Source organism: Gopherus flavomarginatus, chromosome 19 (assembly GCF_025201925.1).
Source record: "Gopherus flavomarginatus isolate rGopFla2 chromosome 19, rGopFla2.mat.asm, whole genome shotgun sequence".
Taxonomy (NCBI): domain Eukaryota; kingdom Metazoa; phylum Chordata; order Testudines; family Testudinidae; genus Gopherus; species Gopherus flavomarginatus.
Genome location: NC_066635.1, coordinates 23305780 through 23332675, shown reverse-complemented (window position 1 = coordinate 23332675; position 26896 = coordinate 23305780). Strand labels below are relative to the sequence as shown.

At 43.5% G+C, this 26896-nt stretch overlaps 1 protein-coding gene across 1 annotated transcript in view; it reads left to right on the top strand.

Moving 5' to 3' along the window:
• TAOK1 (TAO kinase 1) overlaps positions 1 to 26896 on the top strand; it is a 67016-nt gene that overhangs the window by 12802 nt on the left and 27318 nt on the right. The window contains exons 3-11 of the mRNA XM_050929262.1: positions 9251 to 9352; positions 11607 to 11652; positions 12468 to 12564; positions 13407 to 13520; positions 14499 to 14590; positions 17997 to 18090; positions 22029 to 22110; positions 24488 to 24655; positions 25539 to 25742. Coding sequence (XP_050785219.1) covers positions 9251 to 9352; positions 11607 to 11652; positions 12468 to 12564; positions 13407 to 13520; positions 14499 to 14590; positions 17997 to 18090; positions 22029 to 22110; positions 24488 to 24655; positions 25539 to 25742 — 999 coding nt within the window. The remainder of the gene's footprint in view (positions 1 to 9250; positions 9353 to 11606; positions 11653 to 12467; positions 12565 to 13406; positions 13521 to 14498; positions 14591 to 17996; positions 18091 to 22028; positions 22111 to 24487; positions 24656 to 25538; positions 25743 to 26896) is intronic.

Here is a 26896-nt window from a genome sequence, read left to right as displayed (position 1 = left end):
CATAGTTAAACTTCCTATGTTTCTAGTTTTTATTCTATTACTGCACTAACTTGTTTAACTGTGTACTGATGAAAGTATAATTTGTACCTACTTCTTGTCCTACTGTTTTTAATTACAATGAACTATAAATATTCTGTTCACATGAATGAACTGAGCTGTTCAAGCGTCAGAAATAGGTTCTGATTGCCTTCAATGGATGTGTATCTTTATCTTTATTTTGAAGAAAAAAGTTGGTTAAAACATTTTCTGTTTTGTTTTTTGTTTTTTAAAGTATTTAAAGGAAGGTTTGCTCAGATTGTAATCTAGGTTATATACTGCAGATCTCTTCAAGGCACTACAGTATCAGTTATGCATTCCTTTGTTTTTAATGGGATTTTCTCATTGGCTCTGGCAGAGACCATCTATAACAGGGGCATGCCTTGTTCCAAAACTAAATGGAGGGGCCTTTGAAGTATGTAGTGCTGTGCTCTTGATTTGTTACTAGGGCTTGTCTATGTGGGAAGGTTATACTGGTATAACCTAAAGTGTGAATTTAAACCAATATAGTTATACCAGTATAACTTTCCATCTGGACATTCTTATTTTAAATGTAGCTTATGTTACTTGAGAAGAGGTTTAAGCTAAACAAAAAAAGCCAATCTTATACTGCAATAAATGTGTCCATATGGGGTTTCTAATAATATAACTCTACAAGTATAACTGGTATAATCTCCGCTGGCTGGTGCTGCCCCCACTTGCAGCTGCCGTCCCCACAACTCCTATTGGCTGTGGTTCCTGGCCAGTGGGAGCTGTAGAGCCAGTGCATGAGGTGAGGCAGGATGGGATGCTGCTTTTATACCTTAGATTCATCAGTAATGTCAACTCTTGCCTTCTTTAATTATATCAGAGGACTTCTCCTGGGTCCCAAATGTCTGTTGAAGCCCTTGCTCCTTAGCTGAAGGGACAGCGTCATTGAATCATTAAATACATCCTTCTCTGAAGAGTTTTAAGCAGGAATGTGTAAGAAAATGTTTACAAATGCTAACGAAACAAGTTGTAATTAATCTGATTGAAAACCTGTAGCGGAAGGGCTGTTGCATGGATGTAATGTGTAAAGTCCTGTGTATTTAAAAAAAAGCAAAGGAAAAAAAAAGCCAGAATGGCTGAGAACTTAACAATTGGACATTAACGGGCCATAAATTTATAGTGATAATTGAACCCGGTGATATTCTGAACCAGGGGTAGGCAACCTATGACATGTGCCGAAGGCAGCACGCAAGCTGATTTTCAGTGGCACTCACACTGCCTGGATCCTGGCCACCAGTCCGAGAGCTCTGCATTTTAATTTAATTTTAAATGAGGTTTCTTAAACATTTTAAAAACCTTATTTACTTTACATACAACAATAGTTTAGTTATATATTATAGACTTATAGAAAGAGACCTTCTAAAAACGTTAAAAAATGTATTACTGGCACATGAAACCTTACATTAGAGTGAATAAATGGAGACTCGGCACAGCACTGCTGAAAGGTTGCCGACCCCTGTTCTAAACAAAAAGTGCTCTCAGCCTGACTTGTAGCTGTTTCCATTGCTTCTTGCTAATTCAACAGACATTCTAGGTTTCAGAGTGACATTTGGGGGTTTTTGTGTGCGCTGATTGCGCTGATTTCTGTACAGGGGGATTGTGCAGATATATGCTGCTGTGAGGTGCTGTGTGTATTGAGGGGGTTGTCACAGAGTCCCTGGGCAATGCTCTGGAACTGGTCCCCACCAAGCCAGTCAGGACTTTGGGGAGCCTCCTCTCCCTTGGAGCAGACTTGTTCAGGGCAAGAAGCTCACAGGTCTTCACCTCCTGGGTTTCTCCTTGGAGCATTCAGCATCCTCTGCCCCTCCGTGCGCTTCCCACAGCGAGCCCACCCAAGCGGGGTCCTGGGGAAGCCACAGGGTCCTGCACCCCCACTTTGCAGTCAGATGTGACTCTCAGCCAGCCAGTAACACAGAGGTTTATTCAATGATAGGAACAGGGTCTAAAACAGAGCTTGTAGGTACAGAGAACCGGACCCCTCGGGTGGGTCCATTCTGGGGGGCAGTGAGCCAGACCCCCATGTCTGCACTTCACTCCTCATCCCCAGCCAGCTCCAGACTAACAACCTCATCCAGCCCCACCGTCCTCCTCTGCTCAGCTCCTTTCCTGAGCCACGAGGTCACCTGACCTCTTTGTCTCCAACACCTTCAGTTGGCACCTTTGCAGAGGAGGGGCCCAGGCCATCAGTTGCTAGGAGACAGAGGGCCAGGCATTTAGGTGCACTGGCCCTTTGCTCTGCCAGATACTTAAGAATTGCCTAGGGGACACTGAGGCACCAACACAGTATTCAGAGAAAACATTAAGAACATTCCTAGTTCATCACAGGGGGTTATTGTGTCTGCTGTCGCACAAGTGTAGCATTTGGGCCAAGTAATCCATGATCTGTGAGGTCACTCTCATACAACCAATGAAATTGTTGCATATAACTTACCTGTAGAATAAGGGTGATTGGTTGTTACCTCTGAGACCACAACAGTCTAGTGTTCTTGGCATGATGTTGTGAGCTTGGTTAAACCTTGTTCTGGGTTGAGTTAAAATCCCACTGAGAGAAAATGTGAACTCGCCCACATAAGTGTAAATCCCTACCTCAGACAAATGGGGGAGAGGGTTCACATGCTCGGGAGCTTTTGGTTGAGTATTGTCTTGGGTAGGGGTATGCATGTGTGAGAACAGACAACAGAGAGAGAGGTGAGAAAGCCACGCAGGAGCCTGTAAGTACAGTGTGACTCTGGAACAAGATAGAGCAAGCTTTTGGAACATGTGTTTCCTGAGAAGCTTAGGGGCTGTAATCTAAGAAATTGCTCCTATCGTTCATGGTTCCTTCTGCATTCAGAGAGATTGAACTTTGTACGTTCCTTGTGAACAAACAAAGGGACACTTATGGCACAGAGACTTGCTGTAACGTGGCTGTACATTGCATGGGTATAAGTGGTTAATTCAAAATGGCTGAGAACTTAATTGGGTGGTAACAGACTGCTAAATCCACTGATGATTGAACCTTGTGATATGCTGAGCAATAAGAGCTCTCAGCCATGCTTGTAGCTGGTTCCATCGCTTCATGATGAGTCAACAGGCTCCAGAGTGACACACAGAGTAACAATCCTGGATTCTGATTAGGTAGATCCTATCTCACTCCCCTTTCAGTTCTTCTCCTTTAGTCTCTGTTTCTATGTCCGTCTTTTATGGCCCTCACTTCTGTAGTATTGGACCACCCTTGTGGATGTTTAATTAGTTCCCCCTTCACCATATGGTTTTCAGAGTAGACAAAATCTGAATTTTTGATGTGAAAAGCAAGTAAACACATTTTTTGACAAAACTTTCAAACTGCCTTTAATCCATTATGTCCGAACAAAAAAGAGAAGGAAGGAAGGACGGACGGACGGACGGACGGACACACACACACACACACACACACACACACACACACACACACACCCCACTTTTCCGGTCACTTTTACTTTCTAAATTAAGTGCAGTGGTTCTTCTTTTCAATTTGAAATTTACATTAATACAGGGTGCCAGTTGGACAACTTTGTGCATGGGTGATAAGATGGGACTGTTGACATGAGGTGTAAAAATACAAAGTCTTGTAAATAGAAGGCTTGAAAAATGTATTTTTCTGGTCTTAGGTATTCTCTCCATTCACATTTTGAAAGTCTCTTTCTGAAGGTCTCTTTTGGGATTTTGCATTGCTGTATTTTGTTAAACTGTATTTGTATTGTAGAATTGTATAAACAAGGCCTATCTTGCATGGGTCCTAGAAAAGGTATTGGAAATGAGGGCTGATAAGACCCAAGAAATCAGAGAAATACCATCTGATTTTAATATGAGAGAGATATTTCTGCTTCTGACTTACATCAGAGCTGTTATTTTTTTATAATTTATTTGTGTCAACGTTAAAGGGACACTATGACCTTGAAATCTAGTCATTTAAAAAATTGAGTTAAGTATCGTCAGGTGCTAAACATCCCTTGGTGTCCTTGCTCAGTTTTATTTTTCAGTCACATTTTCCTAATTTTTTTAATGCTTTTCTCCCCCAAAACCACATGTGCAGGGCAAACAAAAGGGGGCTGGCTGACCGACTCTCCAGGGAACTACAGTGAAATTGACTATGCACAAAGTGCTGTCAAATGCAGAAAGTGGGGGGAAAACAGAGATTTTTTTCCCCCAATCCTAAAGTTACAGTAATGTGAGGTGCAAAGTGGGTGAGGAAGTAATATCTTTTATTGGTCTGGCTTCAGTGGGTGAGAAGGAGAGAAACTTTCAGCCTTACACAGAACTCTTCCAGGAAGAAGAGGAGCTCTATGTAAGCTCAAAAGCTTTTTCTTTCGCCAGTAGAAGTTGGTCCAATAAAAGAGATTTCCTCACCCACCTTATCTCTCTCATATCCTGGGACCAACACAGTTACAACAACGCTATATACAGTAATGTGAGGTGTTTCTTTTAACAATATCAGATAGACAATTTGAAGACTGAAAGTAATCTTTACATTGGCAGTGTCCCTGTAAGAATATATTGTCATAGAACCTAACTGTTTTATATGGGGTTTGTTTGCTTGTTGAAAACTATTCACTTATCAGTAAGTACGGTAATTTAAACTACTATATGTAAAAATTGAAAGTGATAAAGGAGAAATGATATCGAGAACGTAGTCAAACAGTTGGTGAGTGGCAAATTAAGGTTGACCTGAAATAATATACTTACTAACAGGGCTGCGTCTTTATACCTCCCATACTGGCGTTAAGGCAGCTGGCAGTGATAGAAGGTGATGGCAGCAATCCTGACCTCCTTCAGCCTGTTGTGTGTGTTTGACTGGCTGGGAAAACTGTGTTCTCTAAGGGTATGGCTACACTTGCAGCTGTACAGCACTGGGAGTTACAGCTGTCTTCATACAGCTGTGTAGGGAAAGCGCTGCAGTGTGGCCATCCTGACAGCTACCAGCGCTGCAGTGTGGCCACATTTGCAGCGCTGTTGGGAGTGGTGTATTATGGGCAGCTATCCCACAGAGTACCTCGTCCCATTTTGGCACTGTGGGTTGTGGGAAGGGGGCGGAGGGGGCGAGTCATTCCGCTTCCTGTCCCAACGTCCCGTGATGCATCGCTTCACATCCCAGCAGTCACTGTTTTTCCGTCCACGTTTGGCGCCATTGTGACTCTCCCAACAGTTTCTGTGCAGCGCGATTTCTGTGGGAAATGGAACCCGAGCTGCTGAGGAGTATGCTGATGAGTCTCGCCAGCACAGCATGTTTGGCAGTTGAGCTATTCCTTCAGCTCCAAAGTGACAGTGAGGAGTCCGACGATGATATCAAGTCGCCTGATGCGTATGACACTAAATTGCTTGTGGCATTCACGGAAATGCTCAGCACCGTGGAATGCCGCTTTTGGGCTCGGGAAACAAGCACTGAGTGGTGGGATCACATCGTCATGGAAGTCTGGGATGACGAGCAGTGGCTGCAGAACTTTCAGATGAGAAAAGCCACTTTCATGGGACTGTGTGCTGAGCTCGACCTCACCCTGCGGTCAAGGACACGAGATTGAGAGCTGCCCTGCCAGTGGAGAAGCAGGTGGCTATTGCAATCTGGAAGCTGGCAACTCCAGACAGCTACCAATCGGTCGCGAACCAGTTTGGAGTGGGAAAGTCGACTGTTGGAATTGTGTTGGTGCAGGTTTGCAGGGCCATTAATCGCATCCTGCTAAGACGAACCGTGACTCTGGGGAACGTTCAGGACATTGTGGATGGCTTTGTGCAAATGGGTTTCCCTAACTGTGGAGGGGCGATAGATGGGACACATATTTCTATTCTAACACCACCCCACCTAGTATCCGAGTACATTAATCGGAAGGGATATTTCTCTGTGGTTCTCCAGGCACTTGTGGATCACCATGGGCGTTTCATTGACATTAACACAGGCTGGCCTGGAAAGGTGCATGATGCATGCATCTTTCGGAACACTGGCCTGTTCAGGAAGATGCAGGCCTGGACTTTTTTCCCAGACCGGAAGATCACGGTAGGGGATGTCGAAATGCCCATTGTGATCCTTGGAGACCCCGCTTACCTGTTAATGCTTTGGCTCATGAAACCGTATACAGGGAAGCTTGACAGGAGCAAGGACCGGTTCAACTACAGGCTGAGCCGGTGCTGAATGACTGTGGAGTGTGCTTTTGACCATTTAAAGGGGCGCTGGAGATCTCTGTATGGGAAACTAGACTTGGGGGAAAGCAGCATCCCTGCGGTTATATCTGCGTGCTGTACCCTCCATAATATTTGTGAAGGGAAGGGTGAAACATTCAGTCAGGAATGGACCTCCGAGGTTCAACGCCTGGAGGCTGAATTTGCACAGCCAGAGAGCAGGGCTACTAGAGAGGCCCAGCACAGGGCTACAAGAATTAGGGATGCCTTGAGGGAGGAATTTGAGGCTGAAAACCAACAGTAATGTTTGGTGCCTTGAACGGGAGTGAAAGTGCAGTGGTTACAATGTTAGTAGGAATCTTTTTTTCCTAAAACGATTTGCAATGCCTTTTTCTTTCCTGGGCTACGGTATCTTTCACTTTCTGCAATAATAAATACTGTTTTCAAAGCCAAGAATTCATTTATTGAAAAGAAAGTAACTTTCTTGACAGACACACAACATTTTGGGAACCTAAAAGGGCAGGGGGGTGGGGTGGGGAACTGTACAGTCACAGGTTTGAATATGTCCTGTCTGGAGTGCTGTGCAATGACTGCTGCACTTCAGGATGAAATTACTGCATGGTGATGGGGGTTGAGTGCAGAGGGTAAGGGTCGTAGTTCTCAGGGCTGGTTGGTAAACATACAGGTGTTGGGGGCAGCTGGTGGTGGTAAAAACCTGGATGCTGGGTAAGGGGGTTTGGAGCTGACATTGGGGCACAAGGGAAAGAGTTTTGGGACGAGGGGGGGCGGCGTGGTAGTGCTCTGCTTGCATGGCTACGAGTGCCTGGATAGAGTCCGCTTGGCGCACCAGGATGCTTATTAGCTGCTTTGTGCTTTTCTTCTTAGCCACTGCGTTTCTCTGGCGGATCCTGCTTTCCCTTTCTCTCCAGTCCTGCAGTTTTTTCCTCCAGTCCTGCAGTTTTTTACTCTCTCTGGCAGAGTGATCCATAACTGCTTTCAGCATGCCGTCTTTGCTTTTTCGCGGCTTCTTCCTGAGGTTTTGTAGCCTTTGAGCGTGGATGATACGGGCAGTTGAGTAGTCAAGGACACCTTTCGAAAGGCAAAAATGGCAACAGTTAACAGAGGCAGCATTGTTTATAATCGCACCCAGACAGTTATTCCCACACAGTGAAGGAGTTTACAGTCTTCACTTTAGCATACTTTTCCCATACCAAACAGAGCGCACATAACCCACAGGAGCCACGAAATGGTAAGTAAGGGGGACTGATGGCTTCAGGGATGTGCAGTGGTTTCTGTGTATTGGGGAAGGCAAACTGCTGCAGGGGGCATCTACACTGAACAGTCTCCCAACATTTTCCACAGGAGTTGATCCTGGAAGATAGCTTGCTGCTGCGGGTCACCTGGGAAGAGTGGGAGGGTCTTCTACAGCAATGCAGATTCCGCCCTGGCCCCTGTGCAGCTTGCCTGTGTGCAGCAATGGTCCCCCCACCCCTCGCAGCACAGTGGCGCGCACGCGTTAGCCTGACTGGGACAAGGACCACGGTGGCTCTCCCAATAAACTTGTGCAATCGCATTGCCCACGCTCTGGCTGAAACTTTTGAAGAGATTACTGAGGCCGATTACCGAGACGTGATAGACCACATCAATGGGCTATTCCACATCTAGGCATGCATGCATGCAGCCATAACCCTCCCTCCTCTCCCGAAACATTTCCATCCTGAAAATAAAAGCCGCTTACCGGGAGCCTGCTCCTCTGCTTGTCCTCCACCAAGTACCCGCTGTTGCGACTGGCTACCTTCTTCCTGGCTTGAGAAGAGCTCCTGGCTGCATGCCTCCTGGGACTTCGAGGTGTCTCCCCCCACCCCAGAACCTCACTCTCAGTTTCCTCTCCCCTTTCCCCTCCCCCACTCTTTCCCCCTCGCTCTGAAGTGTCCATCGTGGTCGTCGGATTGGCAGTGGGGTCACCCCCAAGTATTGCGTCCAGCTCTTTGTAAAAACGGCAGGTCGTGGGGGCAGCACCAGAGCGGGCGGTTTCCCTCACGGGCTTTGCAATAGGCACTCAGCAGCTCCTTCACTTTAACCCTGCACTGCAGCACGTCCAGGTCATGGCCCCTTTCCAGCATGGCCCTGGATATCTGCCCATAGGTATCGTAATTCCTACGGCTGGAGCACAGCTGTGACTGCGCAGCTTCCTCATCCCAGACACTGATGAGGTCCAGCAACTCGCCATTGCTCCATGCTGGGGCTCGTTTGGCGCATGGAGGCATGGTCACCTGGAAAGATTCACTGATTGCACTCCACACCTGGCTGAGCAAACAGGAAGGGGATTTTTAAAATTCCCAGGGCATTTAAAGGGCAAGTCACCTGAGGCCAGGGCAGTAGAGTGCGAACTGATGAGAAGAGTGGCTGAACAGGCATTCTGGGATACCTCCAAATACCTCTGGAGGCCAATTACAGCGCTTTTGGTGGCCACACTGGCAGAGCAGCGCTGTATCACCAGCGCTGTAATCGTTATACCCCAGGCAGAGCAGGAGTACAGCCAGCGCTGTATCCAGGGAGATGCAGCGCTGTATGTGCCTTGCAAGTGTGGACGGTGAGTAAGTTGCAGTGCTGTAAACCCACCACCAGCGCTGCAACTCTCCAGTGTAGCCAAGCCCTAAGAAGGGCCAACTTAATTTTTGGAATATGAAGTGTGGACTCTGCAGGAGAGCTCAGATATCAAATGTTGTGGTGTGTTCTGTGCGTGCCTATGTGTAAAATATTACGTTAATTGAGAGATCTTTGCCATAAAATATAATTCCTTTAAATTTTTATTCTCTAGATAAATAAAACTGTAAAATGTGATACTTTCTTGTTGCAAAGTTGGACGGTATAAGTCATGGTATTTAATATAACTTTTTTTGAATTCCAAACTTCAAATATTTTGGGGCGGATGCAGGTCTCCTCCCGCCCCCAAACCCTGTTTTGTCTTGGTTAGGTCACTTTTTCTCTCTTCCCCCCTTCTTTTAAGTAACAATTTTGTAAAGTTTCTTCCTATTCTTTTTCTTTTCCACAGAAATGGCAGGATATTATTAAGGAAGTCAAGTTCCTACAAAGAATAAAACATCCTAACAGTATAGAATACAAAGGCTGCTATTTGCGTGAGCATACAGCATGGGTAAGCCGCTCTCCACTCTGCACTTCTCTTGTTTTGGTTGAGGGCAAATTTAAGTAAACACATGTCTCCAGCTGGCTGAAGGGGAAGGCACCTGAAATCTCTGTCTCCTACAGAGTGATAAGGAAAAGTTGCCCCAAGATGCTTAGAAATATGCAGCCAGGCTTAGTGGATTCTGTGAGCCATTTAAGGCAAGTCCAGAGACCCTGAAAACTTCCTCCTCGCTTCCTGAAGGGGTATGTTGATATTAGTACCCAGAACTCATTTCATTGCTGGGTTGTTAAATAAAAACCAAGTACTTGGCCACTTGATTCTTGCTGGGAGGAGAGGAAGAATGCATTTCGTTAATTTTCAGTGCATCGGAAAAAAATATGGCAATTTTATTTACTGTCTAACAGTATATCTGACGTCCCAGTGAGCTATTTTCTGTGGGTCCTTGTTTTACATTTTGACTGTGTTCTGTATATAACTGATTCATTCTTTTAAATGGATAGTCAGATTATAAAATTGTATTTTTAAAATCACTTGTTTTATCACACATTTTTTTAAATTCTCCCCATTTGGACAGTCTCATTTACTTTTACCCATTTGATGCTATTTGTTTGTTTTACCTTTTCATTTTTGCACCCTTTGGATGATATTAGGCTGAATAATCAATTTCACTTTCTGGCTCTTATGCGCAATACCAGTAGTCCCCCAACTGTGGGGTACACCCCCGTAGGGGTGCAGTGGGGCCCCAAACAGGCCCCCACGGGGGAGTGGAGAAGAAGCTCTACCCAGTCCTGCTCTGCTCCCAGCTTCACTCTGGCCCCAACTTCAGGTCTGGCCCCAGCCTCGGCCACAGCTCTGCTCCTGGCCATGGCCCCTGGCTCTCACCTTGGCCCCACTCCCAGCTATGGCTCCTAGGGGGGCACGGACCAGGTAAGGGGGAGGGGGGCACAGACAAAAATGTTTAGGGACCACTGCGCTAGACTAGTGCTGCAGTTTTTAGGTTCAAACATTATAGAGGAGTGTGTGCATATACAATCAAAAGCCTTTCTTCATCAAACTGCTCATTGCAAATATATGTTTATCTACATACAGGAAGAAGTTGCACATCAAACAGTTCATTGATAAAATTGCAATAGTTCAATATTACAAAGCAATTGTGTATTAAATTATATTACTGTGTAAATACTATTCATAAATCAATATCCATAGTTCTATAAGACCTATACAAAAATTTTTTAAAGTGTTTGAGAAATCTGATTATAACAAAATAATCTAAATACAAATAAATGGTTAGTTGTAAATAATATGATAAACTTATTGAATATAATTTGAGCATCCCTGGTAAGTAATTATGTCCTCTATTTATCTCTTTTGTATGGAATTTGCTATGGGCACTATTCTGCTCCCTGTACTCTGTGTGATTCTTTACTAAAAGAGCAATTCGGTTCATTTCAGTGGGAATTGTTCCTATAGTAAGGTACTGCTCAGCATCAGTAAGGGTGGTAGAATAGGGCCCTATGTTAGGAATAATATTAGATTATTTTATCATCATATTTGGATGCTGGTATTCTCCAGTTAGGCCTAATCTACACCAGGAAAGGTCTACGGGTGTGGCTAAGATGCTATACCAGCAAATCCACCTACTGTAGATGCAGTTCATACTGACAGAGCTTTTGCTGGGAGAGCTTATACCAGTGTCCCAAGCAAAATAATCTATACCAGCAGAAGCATTTTTATACTGATATAACTGATCTACACTAGGGCTTTTGCTGGCATCACATGTCTTTAATCACACCCTTATTCAACATTGCTAGACTGGCAAAAGTTTCTAGTGTAAACCTCACACCATTCTACTACTGCTTTTATGTTCTAAGGGTACATCGCTGAACACTACCCTTGCCTTATATACAGTATGTAATTCTCCTTTCTTCTCTTTTCCTTATCAAAGATGTACAGTGTAACTAGGTTTGAGGGGAATTTAAATTCACTGGAATTTAAACAGAAATATGGAAACACAGCTGTTGGGATTGTTTTGTAATATGTGTTTTTCCAATACCTAAATTATCTTGGGCCTAGGCTTATTTTTCTGAAGGTTTGTGAGATGATGGCAGTTTCAGCCGGAACACAAGGCAAATTCTTGTTGTAAGATTCATAGTACGTGAATGAATGCTGCATCACCAACTAGTCACAAGCCAATGAAATCTAGTCACCATGTATTTATCTTTAGGTATTCTCTAATACATTATTTTGGTTTCTCCTCACACAGCTTGTTATGGAATATTGTTTAGGATCGGCATCAGACTTACTAGAAGGTATGTCTCAAAGACTTTTTTGATTGAAACTGAGAAATTTATAATCCAACAGATTATGGATCAGGGTTGTTCTACAATGTTCAGTTATTTAATTATTTTGGGGGCAGGGAATGAAAAATTGCAATAACTCAAAATATTACATATCTGCAGTATTTTTCTGAAATGTATAGCTTTCCTAGGCATACAATTTGTCTTCTCCTACTATCTTTAAATAAATCTTCAACCATCTGTTTGTATTCCTTTTATGCAGCTTCAGAGCTTAATTCTGCAACTCCTTGCTGTCAGGCATAATGCTTAGTGCCGGGGTAGTCCCATTGACTACAGTGTCACTACACCCAGTAGCAAGGGTTTGGTAAATGAAGCATTTTGTTAGTTACTTTCACTTCCTGTCAAACTGTTTGAGATGAGCTACAGAGTAGTTCATTTGGCCTCTTGAAGAGTTCTGGGAGAAAAGATTTGTTGTAATTTTTTTGTTGAGGTTCATTAACATTAAATTAAATGTTCATCTCAAATACCATTGGTAAAATGGTCGGAAAGCTGACAAGAATTTAGATGTGAATTCAGCAGTGTGGCCTTTTTTTGATAGAATGAGTAGCTGCAGTGTTATAGTTAGAGGATTACATCGGATTCCAGATTATATAGAATATTACCAACTACTAAACTGGATGTGCGCTTCTCATGCAGGACATAGGCCTTGTAAAACTAGAACTTACAGTTTTCTAGGTCTGTGTTTACATTTTTAAAAGTATTCACTGAACTTTGTAAACTGCATTGTTTTCTTTAATAATGAATTTCAAATGTACTCTTTCCTTAAGTTCATAAAAAGCCATTGCAAGAGGTGGAAATAGCAGCAATTACCCATGGTGCTCTCCAGGGACTAGCATACTTGCATTCTCACAATATGATCCATAGGTAAGTACTTACAGAGTTACTGTGTCACACACTTTCAGGTAACTTATCTTGTTGATTGCATCCTGATCACCCCAATAATGGAAATGACATTTAAGATTCATAAGTAAAGACTTTTTTTTTTGCAGTGTCCATATTTCTAGAATTAGTAATTCACAATAATTCTAAAATGCAAGGAAAATCCCCGTATCTTATATATCTGGTTTACTGTAGAAGTGACTTGAATTTGCTGTGCTTTTCCCATGTGATATGGTAGAATTCAGTGGTGATGCTCATCCCTTGAAGCATAGAGCACCAAGGCTGATTAAGCACATAGTTTAGCTTCATCGCTTTTTGGCAGCTTCAGTATGAAAGTTGCTTGGTATTTTTTTCCAATAAAGAAAAGTAATCCTCTTAAAAACTAGCTTTATGTAATACACACACAGGGAAAAATGGCAATAAAGGAAGTCAAACAGTCTAAATAATTTTTTAAAAGATTCCTCTCACATTTTGGTAGGAATAAAATGAGTTAGTTTTTGGAACTATTAATTTTTTCTGTAGAATGTCTAAAAAGGGGAGCTAGCCATCTCTTACGGTTTTGATGGATTGCAGTCATGGCATCTAAATAATTCTTGGTGCTGTTAGAAGTCACTGAAATCTAAAGTTTATTTTTCAAGACACTAACCTAGGTTTCAAGATCAGGCATACTATTAAGGCTATGACCACCTCATTATTGAAACTCTCATACAGGGGTCAGTGTGGTCTATAACTTGAACCTGTGAATGATGGCACACTCTATTGTGGCTGTATTACGGATGCTTTTCTTGCTTAGGGATGTAATAGTAATGTTTGTATTCCATAACCAGGGATATCAAGGCAGGAAATATCCTGCTGACAGAGCCAGGCCAGGTGAAGCTTGCTGACTTTGGATCTGCTTCCATAGCATCTCCTGCCAATTCATTTGTGGGGACGCCATATTGGTAAGGAAAGTTGTTTTTTTTCTTGTTTTTTTTTTGACACACCTGTGGCTTCAAGAAGTAACAGTTTTTGGTAGGCTGTCTAATTTGTTTGGGCCTTACTAAAATCCACGTTTGAGACGTACATTTCTATTGAAATCAAAATGTACATTGCAAATATAACATTAAGTGCTATCAAAAGTTTGATCTGTTCAGATTTAAAGGAAAGGACAGTTCAGTGCTCTCCTATGTGTGTGTGTAATACTTTTATTTACTTTTCATAAATTGTATATATTTTGCTATTATATTTACCCTGACTGTAAGTAGCTATAGTGATGCTCCTGAAGCAAATATGTGCATGCTTTATTCAACCAATACGATGATTTGAAACTTCAAACATTCTCATGGCATCTGGCTGTTCAATTTACTAAAGAGGGTTTTTTCGTAGAAAAAACCAGTTTGATTGAACAGAAATCTTTGCAGACATCTTGTATGGTTTGATCTTTTACATCTAATCTGTGGTGTATATACAGCTTCACTCGAAGTTGCCTTGTTTTGTTACTCCCTGGACGCATGTGGCACCAGCAGCTGTCAGAAATCAGTATACTGGGCTAGATATACCATTGGTCTGACTCTGTGTGGCTGTTTTTATGTTCATGTGGTAGTTGTATTACCAGTATTTTGTAGCTAACTAGACTATTGGAGAGGTGGGTGGAGCAGGGTTGTAATGCTCAGAACTGGGTATAAGGCAAGAATGCATTATGCAGGCTTTGCCAGTGTGGCTCTACCCGTTGTATTGCATTCTGGAGTTCACCAGGCTGGGATCCAAATTCAAACTGAAGTGACCCAGGCGCATGCGTTATATTCTGTGCAATGTTTCTTTCCATCTTAATAGTTCAAATTAGTCAATTTGTCACATGGCCAATTATGGAGTATTGAAATGCTTATGATGTATTGTAATGATTATGTAGATTTTTTTGAGAATTTAATTTTATGTTTTAGGATGGCCCCAGAAGTAATTTTAGCCATGGATGAAGGGCAGTATGATGGCAAAGTAGATGTTTGGTCTCTTGGAATAACATGTATTGAGTTAGGTAAGCCATCTTCCTTTCCAAGTACTAGACTACCTGACAGATTTTCTTCTGTTTCCAACTTGTGGAGTTAATACTGTAGAGTATATTTAATTTCTACCAAAAAGTATGTTTAAACTTCATTCTGGGAGTCTGAATTGTTTAACCCTGGAGTGTATTGATCTGAGTTACCATGCACAAGACCTGTGCTTGCTTCCTTGTTCTGATGGCTTTAGAACATGATCTTTAGGGTGAAGTGGTAAGTTCTTAATCAAAAATCAGAGTAAGTTTCCAGTTTTGTGTTAATTGAACTGGCATTTTCATTACACAAAGGAAAGAGATTTTTATAGACAAGGAAAATAGCAAACCCTCTAGCACGTACAGCGTCTACGCTTTGTGTGGGGTCAGTTAACATTTGAATGAGAGAGAATGATCCACACAGAGAAAAATGTACAAAAATAGATCCTAAAGTACCAAAATCACATATGGCTTTAAAACTGAAAAGCAAAATGTTAACTTCAATATTTGTATACAGAGTAAAGTTTCCTTGAGGAGTCCTATGTTCATGAAGTTTGGTTTAAACCAGAGGTGGGCAAACTTTTTGGCCCGAGGGCCACATCTGAGAATAGAAATTGTATGGCGGGTCATGAATGCTCACAAAATTGGGATTGGGGTGCAGGAGGGGGTGAGGGCTCTGGTTGAGGGTGCGGGCTCCAGGATGGGGCCAGAAATGAGGAGTCCAGGGTGTGAGATGGGGCTCTGGGCTGGGGCTGGGGGGTGGGGTGTGTGTTGAGGGGTGAGGGATCCAGCTGGGGGTGCAGGCTCTTGGGTGGGGCTGGGGATGAGGAGTTTGGGGTGTAGGAGGGTGCTCTGGGCTGGGACTGAGGGGTTCAGAGGGTGGGATGGGGATCAGGCCAGGGCAGTGGGTTGGGGTGCAGGAAGGTCTGCAGACTTCAGCTGGGGGTGCAGGCTCTGGAGTGGGGCTGGGGATGAGGGGGTTGGGGTACAGGAGGGTGCTCCAGGCTGGGATTGAGGGGTTCAGTAGGCAGGAGGGAGATCAGGGGATTGGGGCATGGGGAGAGGCTCAGGGGTGCAGGCTTAGGGCACTGCTTACCTCAAGCAGCTCCCGGAAGCAGCAGCATGTCCCTTCTCCGGCTCCTACGTGGAGGCACGGCCAGGTGGCTCTGCATGCTGCCCCATCCACAGGCACCGCCCCTGCTGCTCCCATTGGCTGCAGTTCCAGTGGGAGCTGTGGGGGAAGTGGTTGGGGCAGAGGCAGTGTGCGGAGCGGAAACCCCTGGCTGCCCCTACACGTAGGAGCTGGAGGGGAGCCATGCCGCTGCTTCCAAGAGCCACATGGAGTGGCCCCCGACCCTGTGCCCCATGTGGAGCATGGGACGGGGCAAGCCCCAGACCCTGCTCCCCAGAAGGAGCTCAAGGGCCGGATTAAAATGGTTGGAGGAGTGGATCTGGCCTGTAGACTGTAGTTTGCCCGCACCTGGGTTAAACAGACAGCTTCATAGCTATATTCAGAGTGTGTTGTCACACATGAATAAATTTGTCTGGAAGATCTCTTAAGGAAGATTTGGAACAATTCAGTCTTGAAGTATTAACACCCTCACCCAGGAAATAAATCATGGCACTGCAGTTAGAATGGGCTGCTTAAAGCAGCATATCTGCTTAAAAGGGTTACAGGTGCGTGACAATTTCCTTTTACCCTAATGTATAATATTTTCATGATAAAGATCCAACTTAATAATAGCACTTCGATACCAATGCCCCCAAGGTAGCAAAGTTATTCCTTCCTGCATCTCAGTGTAACTGGGGCTGTATTAACTGCCTCGTCATATCTTATTGTTTGTTCTAAAATGTCATGGATTGAATGAACAGTCTGATTGACTGGTGAACATTCTCAGAAATACACTGGTCCATGTGAACCACACGGTTTAGCTAAAATTGCTGTCTAACATTCCAGGCTGTCAGCTTCATTTTCTTCCAGGATAAAAGAGACTCCTTCAGAGTAAAGTTTTTGTTGCCAATATAAAGCAGCTTTAAGGGGCATGGCTATCATGACATAATCATGCTCTGAGTGGGTTAGAAAGGTTTGGCTGGATCCAGTGTCCCAAGAATGCAGTTAGCTCATGGTGACCACACCCCTTTTGTGCCTTATTGCATACTGAGTTTCTGCATTATGAAGTGTGCTTGCTTTTTTGTATGATTTTTGGCTTGAAGGGGGCATCATCCCTCAGTTTCAGAGTTCTGGTGGGGCATGAGGCTATTTTACTAAATCCCAAAACATGGAAGTGTGTCCATTGACGTCCATCGTATATATTATTGTGAAGTGCTTGGTGGGAGGTAGAGAGGAGAATGTGTGTATGCCAAGCACCGGTAGAACATAAAAAGCTGAAAATAGGAACTGAATCTTATGTTAAAAAGAATTCTTCAGTTGCATTTTCCCCTGGGTATGAACAGGGCCGCCCAGAGTGTGGGGGAAGAGGGGCAATTTGCTGCAGGTCCGAGCCCTGGCCCGTCCGCGGTCCGAGTCTTCGGTGGCATTTCGACGGCGGGGAGCCCTTCAGTGCTGCCAAGAACGCAGAGCGACTGAAGGGTCCCCCGCTGCCAAAATGCCGCCGAAGACCCGGAGCACCGCCGGGTGAGTACAAGCGCCACAGCTCCCCTGCTTTGCCCGAGGCCCCTTGAATCCTCTGGGCGGCCCTGGGTATAAAGGTCATAATTTGAACTGTTTCCTTGGAATGTTTGCAGTGAGCTTCAGTTTTATAGTTTTACCTAGTAAATATTCTGACGAACCTTCTATTCTGTTGTTTCGGTGAGATCATCTCCTTCCTTATTAAAATTTCATACTGTGCTAGTCCTGTGAGACTACACAAGCTTGCAAGAGAAAGGAGAGCCGGAGAATCTACCCTCAAAATAGTGAAGAATTTGCTTGTTCTTGACTGAACATGTATATGTTCAGTCAGTGAAGTGTGGTTGTGACAGCTTCAGTAACCAGCTTTGTCCACATTGCTACCATCCTATTGGACTTTGAGTACTATTAGGTTTTAATATAATCTGTATAACAAACTGGCCAGAGCCCATATTGTGGCTGTGCAGCCATTGAGTGTGGATCTTACTGCTGATTTATTTATAGTTTGGTACTTTAAAGTGAGAACTCCGCCATGACGACCCACAGAATTCAAAAGCTTGACAAGACAAGACATTTGATCTTCAAAGAGCTTTCATCTTCTGCAGGGGTAAAACCAGTGGTGGGAGCACATGGCAGCACATCTTGTTGCAAGGTCTGGGTTGGTTTGGGGCTCCATGTTCAGGCACTAATGGTCCTACTGTTGTGTTTTTATAAGCGATGGGAATAAATTAAGGGGAAATTGTAAGACTATTTCCCTGTATAAAAATTATTTTCTTTTCTGTATAGCGGAAAGGAAGCCTCCTTTGTTTAATATGAACGCAATGAGTGCCTTATATCACATAGCACAGAATGAATCCCCTACACTGCAGTCTAATGAATGGTGAGTATTACTGAGAGAGGAGCGTTTGTCATGCTTAGTTCTTGTTGGGAAGATGTGAGCTGAAAGGCTGATAAGTAGGTGCACTGTACATTTTATGTGCACAAAATTCACTACTGAATAAGTGAATATTTTAGAGACTAGGAATGCAGCAAGTCCAGAAACGGAACAGACTTGCTGTAAGAACATAAAATCCCACGATAAGGCATGTGTCAGTAAACATTGGAAACCCAGAGTTAGCAGCAAATGAATATTTTTATATTATTAAAAACAAAGTTTATGAAACCCAAATCTTGGTTTGTGGAGCTACTACTCACTGAAGAAAACCATTGATTATGTATTTGCCGTTGTTACATAGAGTTTGCAAACACACATAAAATAGTCTCATTTTGTTCCTCCTGACCCTGAAGATTTTCTTTTGAATCAACATACAGATGAATCAATTTTAAAAGTAAAAAACTTGGTAATAATTGTCACACTGTCTGCAGTGGCTCACGACCATGAGTGCCTACCCCAGGGCAGACCCCTCAAACTGGTGGTATGTTGTAGATTTAGATTTCATCAAGTCAGTAACAAATGTGAACTTCTGCATCACTAACAGTCTTACCATGGAGTCAGAGACAGGCCCCTTTGATTCTCCAGTCTATCTTGCTACCCAGACAAACTGGAATTAGTGATAAAAAGATCACATACGCCAAAAATCACACCCCATTTGGGTTGCTTCCAGGCATGGAAGACCCAGTCGCCTACCCCAGATCAATTAGTATCCTAGATATTACACTAGAGACCACGCCTGTAGCCGATCCTGTAATAAACTATCTAAATGATTACCAACTAGGAAAAAAGAATGAGAATTCTACAGGTTCAAGTAGGCAAACATATACACAAATGAGGTACCATCTAAATCCTAAGAGTGATCGTTGTAGTGGTCTGTCAATTCAAAGCCTCTTTCAGGGCAGACTCAGCAGGCAACCCCGGAATCTCTGGCTTCAGTTTAGAGTCTCGGGCCCTTCAGAGTTTAAACAGCAAAAAAGATGGAAAATTTTCCAGTGGGTTTGTTTTATTTCCTTCATTCAGCTTCAAAGCCCACATGACAAGCTTCCTTGCAGATAACATTTCCTAGGTGGGACAGGGCCATTAACTAATCCTCTGTATTGTGATGATCCTTGATGGCACATCTGATTTTGATAGTCCTCATGGGTGGACAGGGCGGGAGATGATTCCCATGCCTGAGTTCACAAGTTCTGAGCAAACATTTTCAAAGTTATACAACAAAACTTACATATTTTCTTACAGCATGGAGTACAGATATTACAAGTGAGACTAATGCATGCGGCAATTTACAAGCACTTCATCGAGACGAAACACATTCTTAATAAATACTTATTTTGAGCAAAACTAACATAGAGGTGATCTAGTCTTGTATCCAGCTACAAGGCTGTCAGTTCTTTCAGGAAAGATGTGGACAAATTGGAGAAGGTCCAGAGAAGAGCAACAAAAATGATTAACTGTCTAGAAAACATGAGCTATGAAGGAAGATTGAAAAAACTGAGTTTGTTTAGTCTGGAGAAGAGAAGACTGAGGGGGGGCATGAGAATAGTTTTCAAGTACATAAAAGGTTGTTACAAAGAGGAGGGAGAAGAATTGTTGTTCTTAACCTCTGAGGACAGGACAAGAAGCAATGGGCTTAAATTGCAGGAAGGGAGGTTTAGGAAAAACTTCCCAACTGTCAGGGTGGTTAAACACTGGAATAAATTGCCTAGGGAGGTTGTGGAATCTCCATCTTTGGAGATTTTTTAAGAGCAGGTTAGACAAACACCTGTCAGAATGGTCTAGATCCGTGATCTCCAACCTTTTTATGCACAAGATCAATTTTGAATTTAAGTGCAATCCAGAATCTCCCCCTCCCCTTCCCCGAGGCCCTGCCCTGCTCACTCCATTCCCCCTCCCTCCGTTGCTTGCTCTCCACCACCCTCACTCACTTTCACTGGGCTGGGGTAGGGGGTTAGGGTGCAGGAGCGGGTACAGGGTGCTGGCTCTGAGAGGGGGCTCATGGCTGGGGCAGGGAGTTGAGGGTGCAGGAGGGGGTTCAGGGTGCACAAGGGAGTATGGGGTGCTGGGGGCTCATGGCTAGGGCAGGGGTGCGGGAGAGGTATGGGCTCCTGCCAGGCGGTACTTACCTTAGGCAGCTCCCAGTGAGTGGCAAAGTGGGGCTAAGTAAGGCAGGCTTCCCCGGCCCCATGAGCGGCCATCGTGGCCTCTGTGGGGGGGCACATGGCTCTGCACGCTGCCCCCCTCTGCAGGCACCACCCCCGCAGATCCCATTGTCCACAATTTCCCGTTCCTGGCCAATGGAAGCTGCGGGCACAGTGCTTGCAGGTAGGAGCAGCACACGGGGACCCCTTCTCCTCCTCCCTTGGGCCTACTGGCTGCTTCCAGGAGTGGCACGAGGCCAGGGCAGGAAGAAAGCCTGCCTTAGCCCCACTGTCCATCAGACTTTTAGCAGCCGGAGATCACAATTGGCTGGCAGAGGCTCTAGGGTCGACCAGTCTATTGCAATCTACAGGTTGGTGACCACTGGTCTAGATCATACATGGTCCTGCCTTGAGTGCAGGGGACTGGACTAGATGGCCTCTCGAGGTCCCTTCCAGTCTTAAGATTCTTAGCTAATGCCTGCAGCCTGGACAAGGGCTGCCATCTGGCCTGCCAGCATCGCAATAACGTTGTTTGCTAAGCTGCAGTCCTGATGTTTTGATTGTAATGCAGTGTACTGCGCTTTTACAACCTTTTTAACCTCACAGATGTTCTGATTAGGTGCCCACACATGATATTTGCAGAAAAGGTTCTGCTCATTTTATAGATTTTTCTGACCAAAAAATTCAAGAATTTAATTTGCTAGAAAACTTTAGTAGAAGAAAAAATCAAGTAATTACCTGGCTTTTTGGTGGGAGAGGGAGAAAAAGAAAATCTCACAAGTTCTATAATCACCATGGCCTTGGCTACACTGGCGCTTTACAGCGCTGCAATTTTCTCTCTCAGGAGTGTGAAAAAACACACCTCTGAGCCCAGCAAGTTACAGCGCTGTAAAGCACCAGTGTAAACAGTGCCGCAGCGCTGGGAGCACGGCTCTCAGCGCTGTAAGCTAATCCCCACGGGGAGGTGGAGTACCTGCAGTGCTGGAAGAGCTCTCTCCCAGCGCTGGCACTGCGACCACACTCGCCCTTGAAAGCGCTGCCGCTGGAGCGCTTCCTTGGCAGTGCTGTACGGCTGCAAGTGTAGCCATACCCCATGTCAGTAGTAACGTCTGTCAGAAAGTCTGTGTCTTTAAATGAGGAAGGGGCAGAATGTAGAGGCCCAGCATCCAAAGAGATGTGTCTTCATAAAAAGTTCACCTACCCCTGTACGGCCATGCTGCCAATGGATTCCAGAATATTTTGGAAGACATATCTGAGAAATATTAGGTATTCTGCTAATGCAGTGTGCTGGGGGTTAAACTCACCCTGGGCAGAAGGCAGGCACAAGGCCTGTGTGCTAGTTGAATCCGATAGTTAAATTTGTCCCATCAAAATGAAAGTGTTTTGACAGTATAGAAATTTAGCCCATTAATGATGGCATTCAGAATCATGTGAGCCTTTAGATAACAGGTACAAAATGTCCGTTGCTCTTGAATTGCACAGTATTCTTGCATTCTGACTCTGAGCGAGTTTGGCAGCTGAGGTTAAAGGATCTACCTAGGAGCCAGGGAGTCTGGCTTGACTTAAATATGTTGTGTCAAGCGTTGTGGAGTTTTTGGTTTTTTGTTTGTTTTTTGTTGTTTGTTTGTTTGTTTTGGGGGGGGAGAGCAAAGAGGTTGTTTTTGCTACAGATGGTTCCTTAATGAGATGTTTAAAATGAAGAAGTCAGCAGTTAACTCAGTTAACATTTTTTCTCTCTTGCAATAGGTCTGATTATTTTCGAAACTTCGTAGATTCTTGCCTCCAGAAAATTCCTCAAGACAGGCCTACATCAGAGGAGCTTCTGAAGGTTGGCTTTCTTGTCCTGTTTTTTTTTCCACTCAGATGCTGTTAGAAAGAAAGGATTGTATGAAGTATAATGCTCTACAGCACTTTCTTTCTCACCTGCTGCTCTTCTAGACCAAAGTTAAACAATGCTTTGTCTGTTATCCCTAATACCCTCAAGCTCAAGAACTAACCAACTTTGTGGACTGCACTCTTTCTTGTAAGTATTCCTACTTTACTACTCAGTGTCTGAAGCAGCTAGCTAGATGATTCAACGATCCAGCTGTATCTTCATAGTTACTAATGGAATATTCAGAAGTGCCATAGGCTGACCACCAGATCTTAAGAGTTTCAGTTCCTGAAACTCTGTGTGCCCTTTGGTTGCTGTGCTTAATCCTGACAGAGCTGTCATGCATTGGTTAGCAAAATATCGTTCTTTACTTCTCCTCATCCTGTGCTATATACACTCCTGCAGGCTTTTACATTATTCCAGCACCTATGTGCTTTATGGATAGATTTGAAATGTACCCTCCAGTATGATCAAGTGGATTTTTCTCCCACATACTGCTTTTCTTGACACTGATGCATGTCACTTGTTGGCAGAGTTCCTCCTGTTATGTTGCCTGGCTTCTCCTTTCCCCTCTCCGATGTGCTGTATCTATTTAATTTCCTTTTCTCTAGCGGTGAAACATAGTAAGTGTCTTTAAATGGTTGCAACGAGCTTATGCATGCATAAGTGAATATACTTAATCTGACAACCTACTAGCAGGAATTGATATGGCCTTGCACAAGTGTGACTTCTGTGGACTCCCTTGACGGTATCGAGTGGCATTCAGGATTTTATTTCGGTTAATTTTTCATTCTTGTAAAAAAGCTATGGCATTGATTTTTCATCTTTTACTGTAATGATGCTTTCTATTAAATACTTATGTTCCAAGTTCTTGCACTATCAGCACATGACTGCTGACAGCGCAGGATTAGATGGTCATCTTTTTGTATGTTTTAATGCTTAAGTGATCATGAGGCTTTTCCGTTCTTTACATTTCCTAGGATTTTCCATTCAAAAAGTAAACAGAATTCTCCACTGACGGGCTTAATGGGAGTGTAGCGCTCCATGTCAGAATTCTAAAGTTCAGTTTTATTTTCAACAATATACTTTTTAATTGAAGAGAATTGTATTGAAAAAATAAATGTTTGTGAGTTTTATGAATATGTTCCTTCCCTATCTAAGTAGCAAAGAGCTGTATGCCAATTAATCGGGACATGTAGGAAATATGAGAAATGTTGGAAATTTCAGTACTGCTTTCCAAAATAACAGAATGAAACTATTAGTATTGTTAATGCTGACTCACATTTATATAGCACAGTTCATCCAGAAGGCAGATAAAACACCTTCAAACACACACAGATTAGCTTCCATTCACCTTCTGGCAAAATGCAACCATCAGTGGAGTGCAGGAAGTGAGGGATTGGGGGTGGGGACAGGTACTTGTACCTGGTGTTGTGGACCCTGTTTAAGGATCCTAGATACCATTTGACCCTTCCTCTCTCCATGGTATAAAAGAGCTAATTTAGATTCAGTTGAGAGTCCTGTTACATCATTGGAGATTTTTAAAAGCAGGTTGGACAAACACGTGTCAGGGATGGGCTAGATAATGCTTAGTCCTGCCATGAGTGCAAAGGACTGGACTAGATGACCTCTCAAGGTCCCTTCCAGTCCTATGATTCTGTGATTCTAAGTCTTTCTAATAATTTGAGCAGCACAGCAGTTATAGAACTGAAAGTGAGAGGGAACCATAAATGTTCAAAACCTCCGTTTTATGTCTCACCCAAAAGAGCCATATGCTGAGTATAGATAAGTTATTGATTTAGGCCTAGTCTAGAAGGAAAAAGGCTGTTTAAAAAAATAAAAGTTAGTTAAGATTTTAAATGCCACTTAGCAACCAGTAGAGTAGAATAGAGACAGAGCTTAACACCTTTAATAAACATGTTAGCTGGCTGTGATTGACTGACAGCTAACGTGTTTAACGTGTTTTAAAGGTGTTATCACTCAGAGAAGACAGGGCTTAAGTACTATTAAAATCAAACATCCTGTTCCTTAGTCTTGGCAAGATCTCTGAAGGAAGAGTTCCACTGAACTGAGTTGCAGCCCCTTCTTTCCTGCAACATCTCTATAGTCCAAGGATGTCTCCCATCAAAGTACTGACCAGGCTCAACTCATCTGGGTTCTGAAATCTGATAAAATCCCAGCCTGAGCTAGTATGGCTATAGGCTTCATTCTTCTTCTGCCTATTTAGGGAGGAGGAAGAAATATGACCAAAATTCATGAAGGTAGTTTCCGGCAAAGTATATGCACTGAAGATATGAAATATTAGTCACCTCTGTGTGTGTGTGTTCTGCAGCACATGTTTGTTCTTCGGGAACGGCCTGAAACAGTGTTAATAGACCTGATTCAGAGAACAAAGGATGCAGTGAGAGAACTGGACAATCTGCAGTATCGCAAAATGAAGAAACTCCTTTTCCAGGAGGCACACAATGGGCCTGCAGTAGAAGCACAGGAAGAGGAGGAGGTAAGAAGAGCTAAGAGAGACGATGGATCTCTCAACACGGAGATATTAATAATGATCATTAGGATACAGAATAAACTCATTAAGATGAATGGAGCCTGTTCCTGTCACTCGGAGTTATTGCTTCAGGTTGGCTGCAGCCTCTGGCCTTGTCCACCCTTGTTTCTAGCCAGCCACAACAGGGCAAACTCCTAATGTAGGAAAAGAAAGCCAGGACTTGCACCTATATTTGAAACCAGGGCACAAATCCTGGCATTTCTTGCCTTCTGGAGGGATTTGTGCTGGTGCACCTTCACTGATCCCTGAAATAAGGGCTAATTGCAACCTAAACAAGGCCACTGGCTGTCGTCATTGCATCAGTTACATCTGGTTCACGTTTTGAAGGTTTTTTCATCTAACCATAAAGGGTAGAAACACACACTTCAAAAATAAATAAATACAGAATCAAAGCCTAGATTGTGGAGCACATGGTAAAACCACAAGCCAGAGCCAAAGCCCAATTCTCTCCTCGTGCAAAAGGGACATGAGTACTTTGTAAAAGTGCTAGCATCACTCCTGGGAGAAGATAATACTGCTGTCAAAACAGTTACTGGGGACACAGCATTGCTTATTCACTGTCGAGTTTCACGTCTTAGCGTGCTCCCTTCTGAAAAGAATCCGACAGCAGCCAGGTTAATTTTGTAGCAGATCTTTTCTCTCCCCACCATTCCCGCAGAAGAAACATTTAGTAGCACGTCTGAAGAGTGGGCAGCTGCAGTGACTTGGCAGGTGGATGCTCATATAAAGGCATCTCATTAGCGTATTATTTGGCAAGATCGATAACGTTACAATAGTGATGAATTGTTTTATTTTAAAGATGGTAGCCAGCTCTTTTTCCTGCCCTTAGGAGCAAGACCATGGCGTTGGCAGGACAGGAACAGTGAACAGTGTCGGAAGTAATCAGTCCATTCCCAGTATGTCCATCAGTGCCAGTAGCCAAAGCAGTAGTGTTAACAGTCTTCCAGATGCCTCAGATGACAAGAGTGAGCTAGACATGATGGAAGGGGACCACACCGTGATGTCAAATAGCTCTGTCATCCACTTAAAGCCTGTGAGTGTTAGTTTTCTATCCAGACCAGCTTGAATGATACTGGGATTTCACTTGGAATGAATGGTGTAGTGTGTGCAGGTTTTGGTTGATATTAAAGAGGCATAAATCCTTGCTTCCATAGTAAGCATAGTAGTGCAGATTTTAAAATTTTGTACCAAAAGATTAATGTGCATTGAAAACAAGGCCTCGTCAGAAGGCTGATGTAAAACTTTTTTAAAAGCCTGTTTTATTAAATTGTCTGCATAGCAATTTTGTGTTAGTTAGATTGTTTTGAAACCCATTTGGGATTGCCCATTGGGAATTGGTTTATTTAATGAATGTCCTGGGCTCATCGAGTGCTGTTTTACAGGGCAAAAGCTGTAAGAGTTCTTCCTCCTTTTTACTTCTTCATTAGTAGGTTCTCAAGCACTAGACCTGCAGCAGTGGCGGAGAACTGTTCCTGAAGTACCCAGCTTTCCATTACTTGACTGAATTTTTAATTAATGAACCAAGTTACACAGGAAAAGAATTGCAGCATTCTGAGCATGGCATGCTGTGAAACCACTTCCCTTGCTTACCTTGGAATGATGAAGGATCAGGAACAGAGTCTCCCTTTGAATCACGCTGCTCTTACTACACGGGGCATGATACACTTTTCAGACTCGTATGTTTTCATAGTTCGTGGTGGGAGTTTCTGTAATTTTTTCTTTAATAAGATATGGAACAAGGATATATGCTTTTCCTCAGGCAGCTGATTAGTGTATAACATAGTTAATTACCAATTGCCTGATGATGAATCAGAGATGCAAAACATAAACATATAGAATATGACATGGGAAATCAAAAGTGTTTTCCTTTAAGTGTTTCTACAGTTAGTGAAATTAACCTCGTTATCTGGCATGATTGTGAAGAAGGAGTTTGTCTGGTTGGGTTAAAGATATTATCTACTATGTAGAGTGCTGGTTGGAAGTATCCTGTTGATCATCTCAATAATCTGTTTCCCTTTATTATTTTTTCCACTCTCACTGTTGAGCAAGTTGCTTTCCTCTTAGCTGTAACATTATGAAATGAAGCTTCAGCATCCTAAGTTCCAGGGTCAAGGTTTCTGTTTTCTGTTCTATATTTTCAGCTGTCTTATTGTCAGCAGTTGCCTTTCAGGACTAGTGCATCTGATG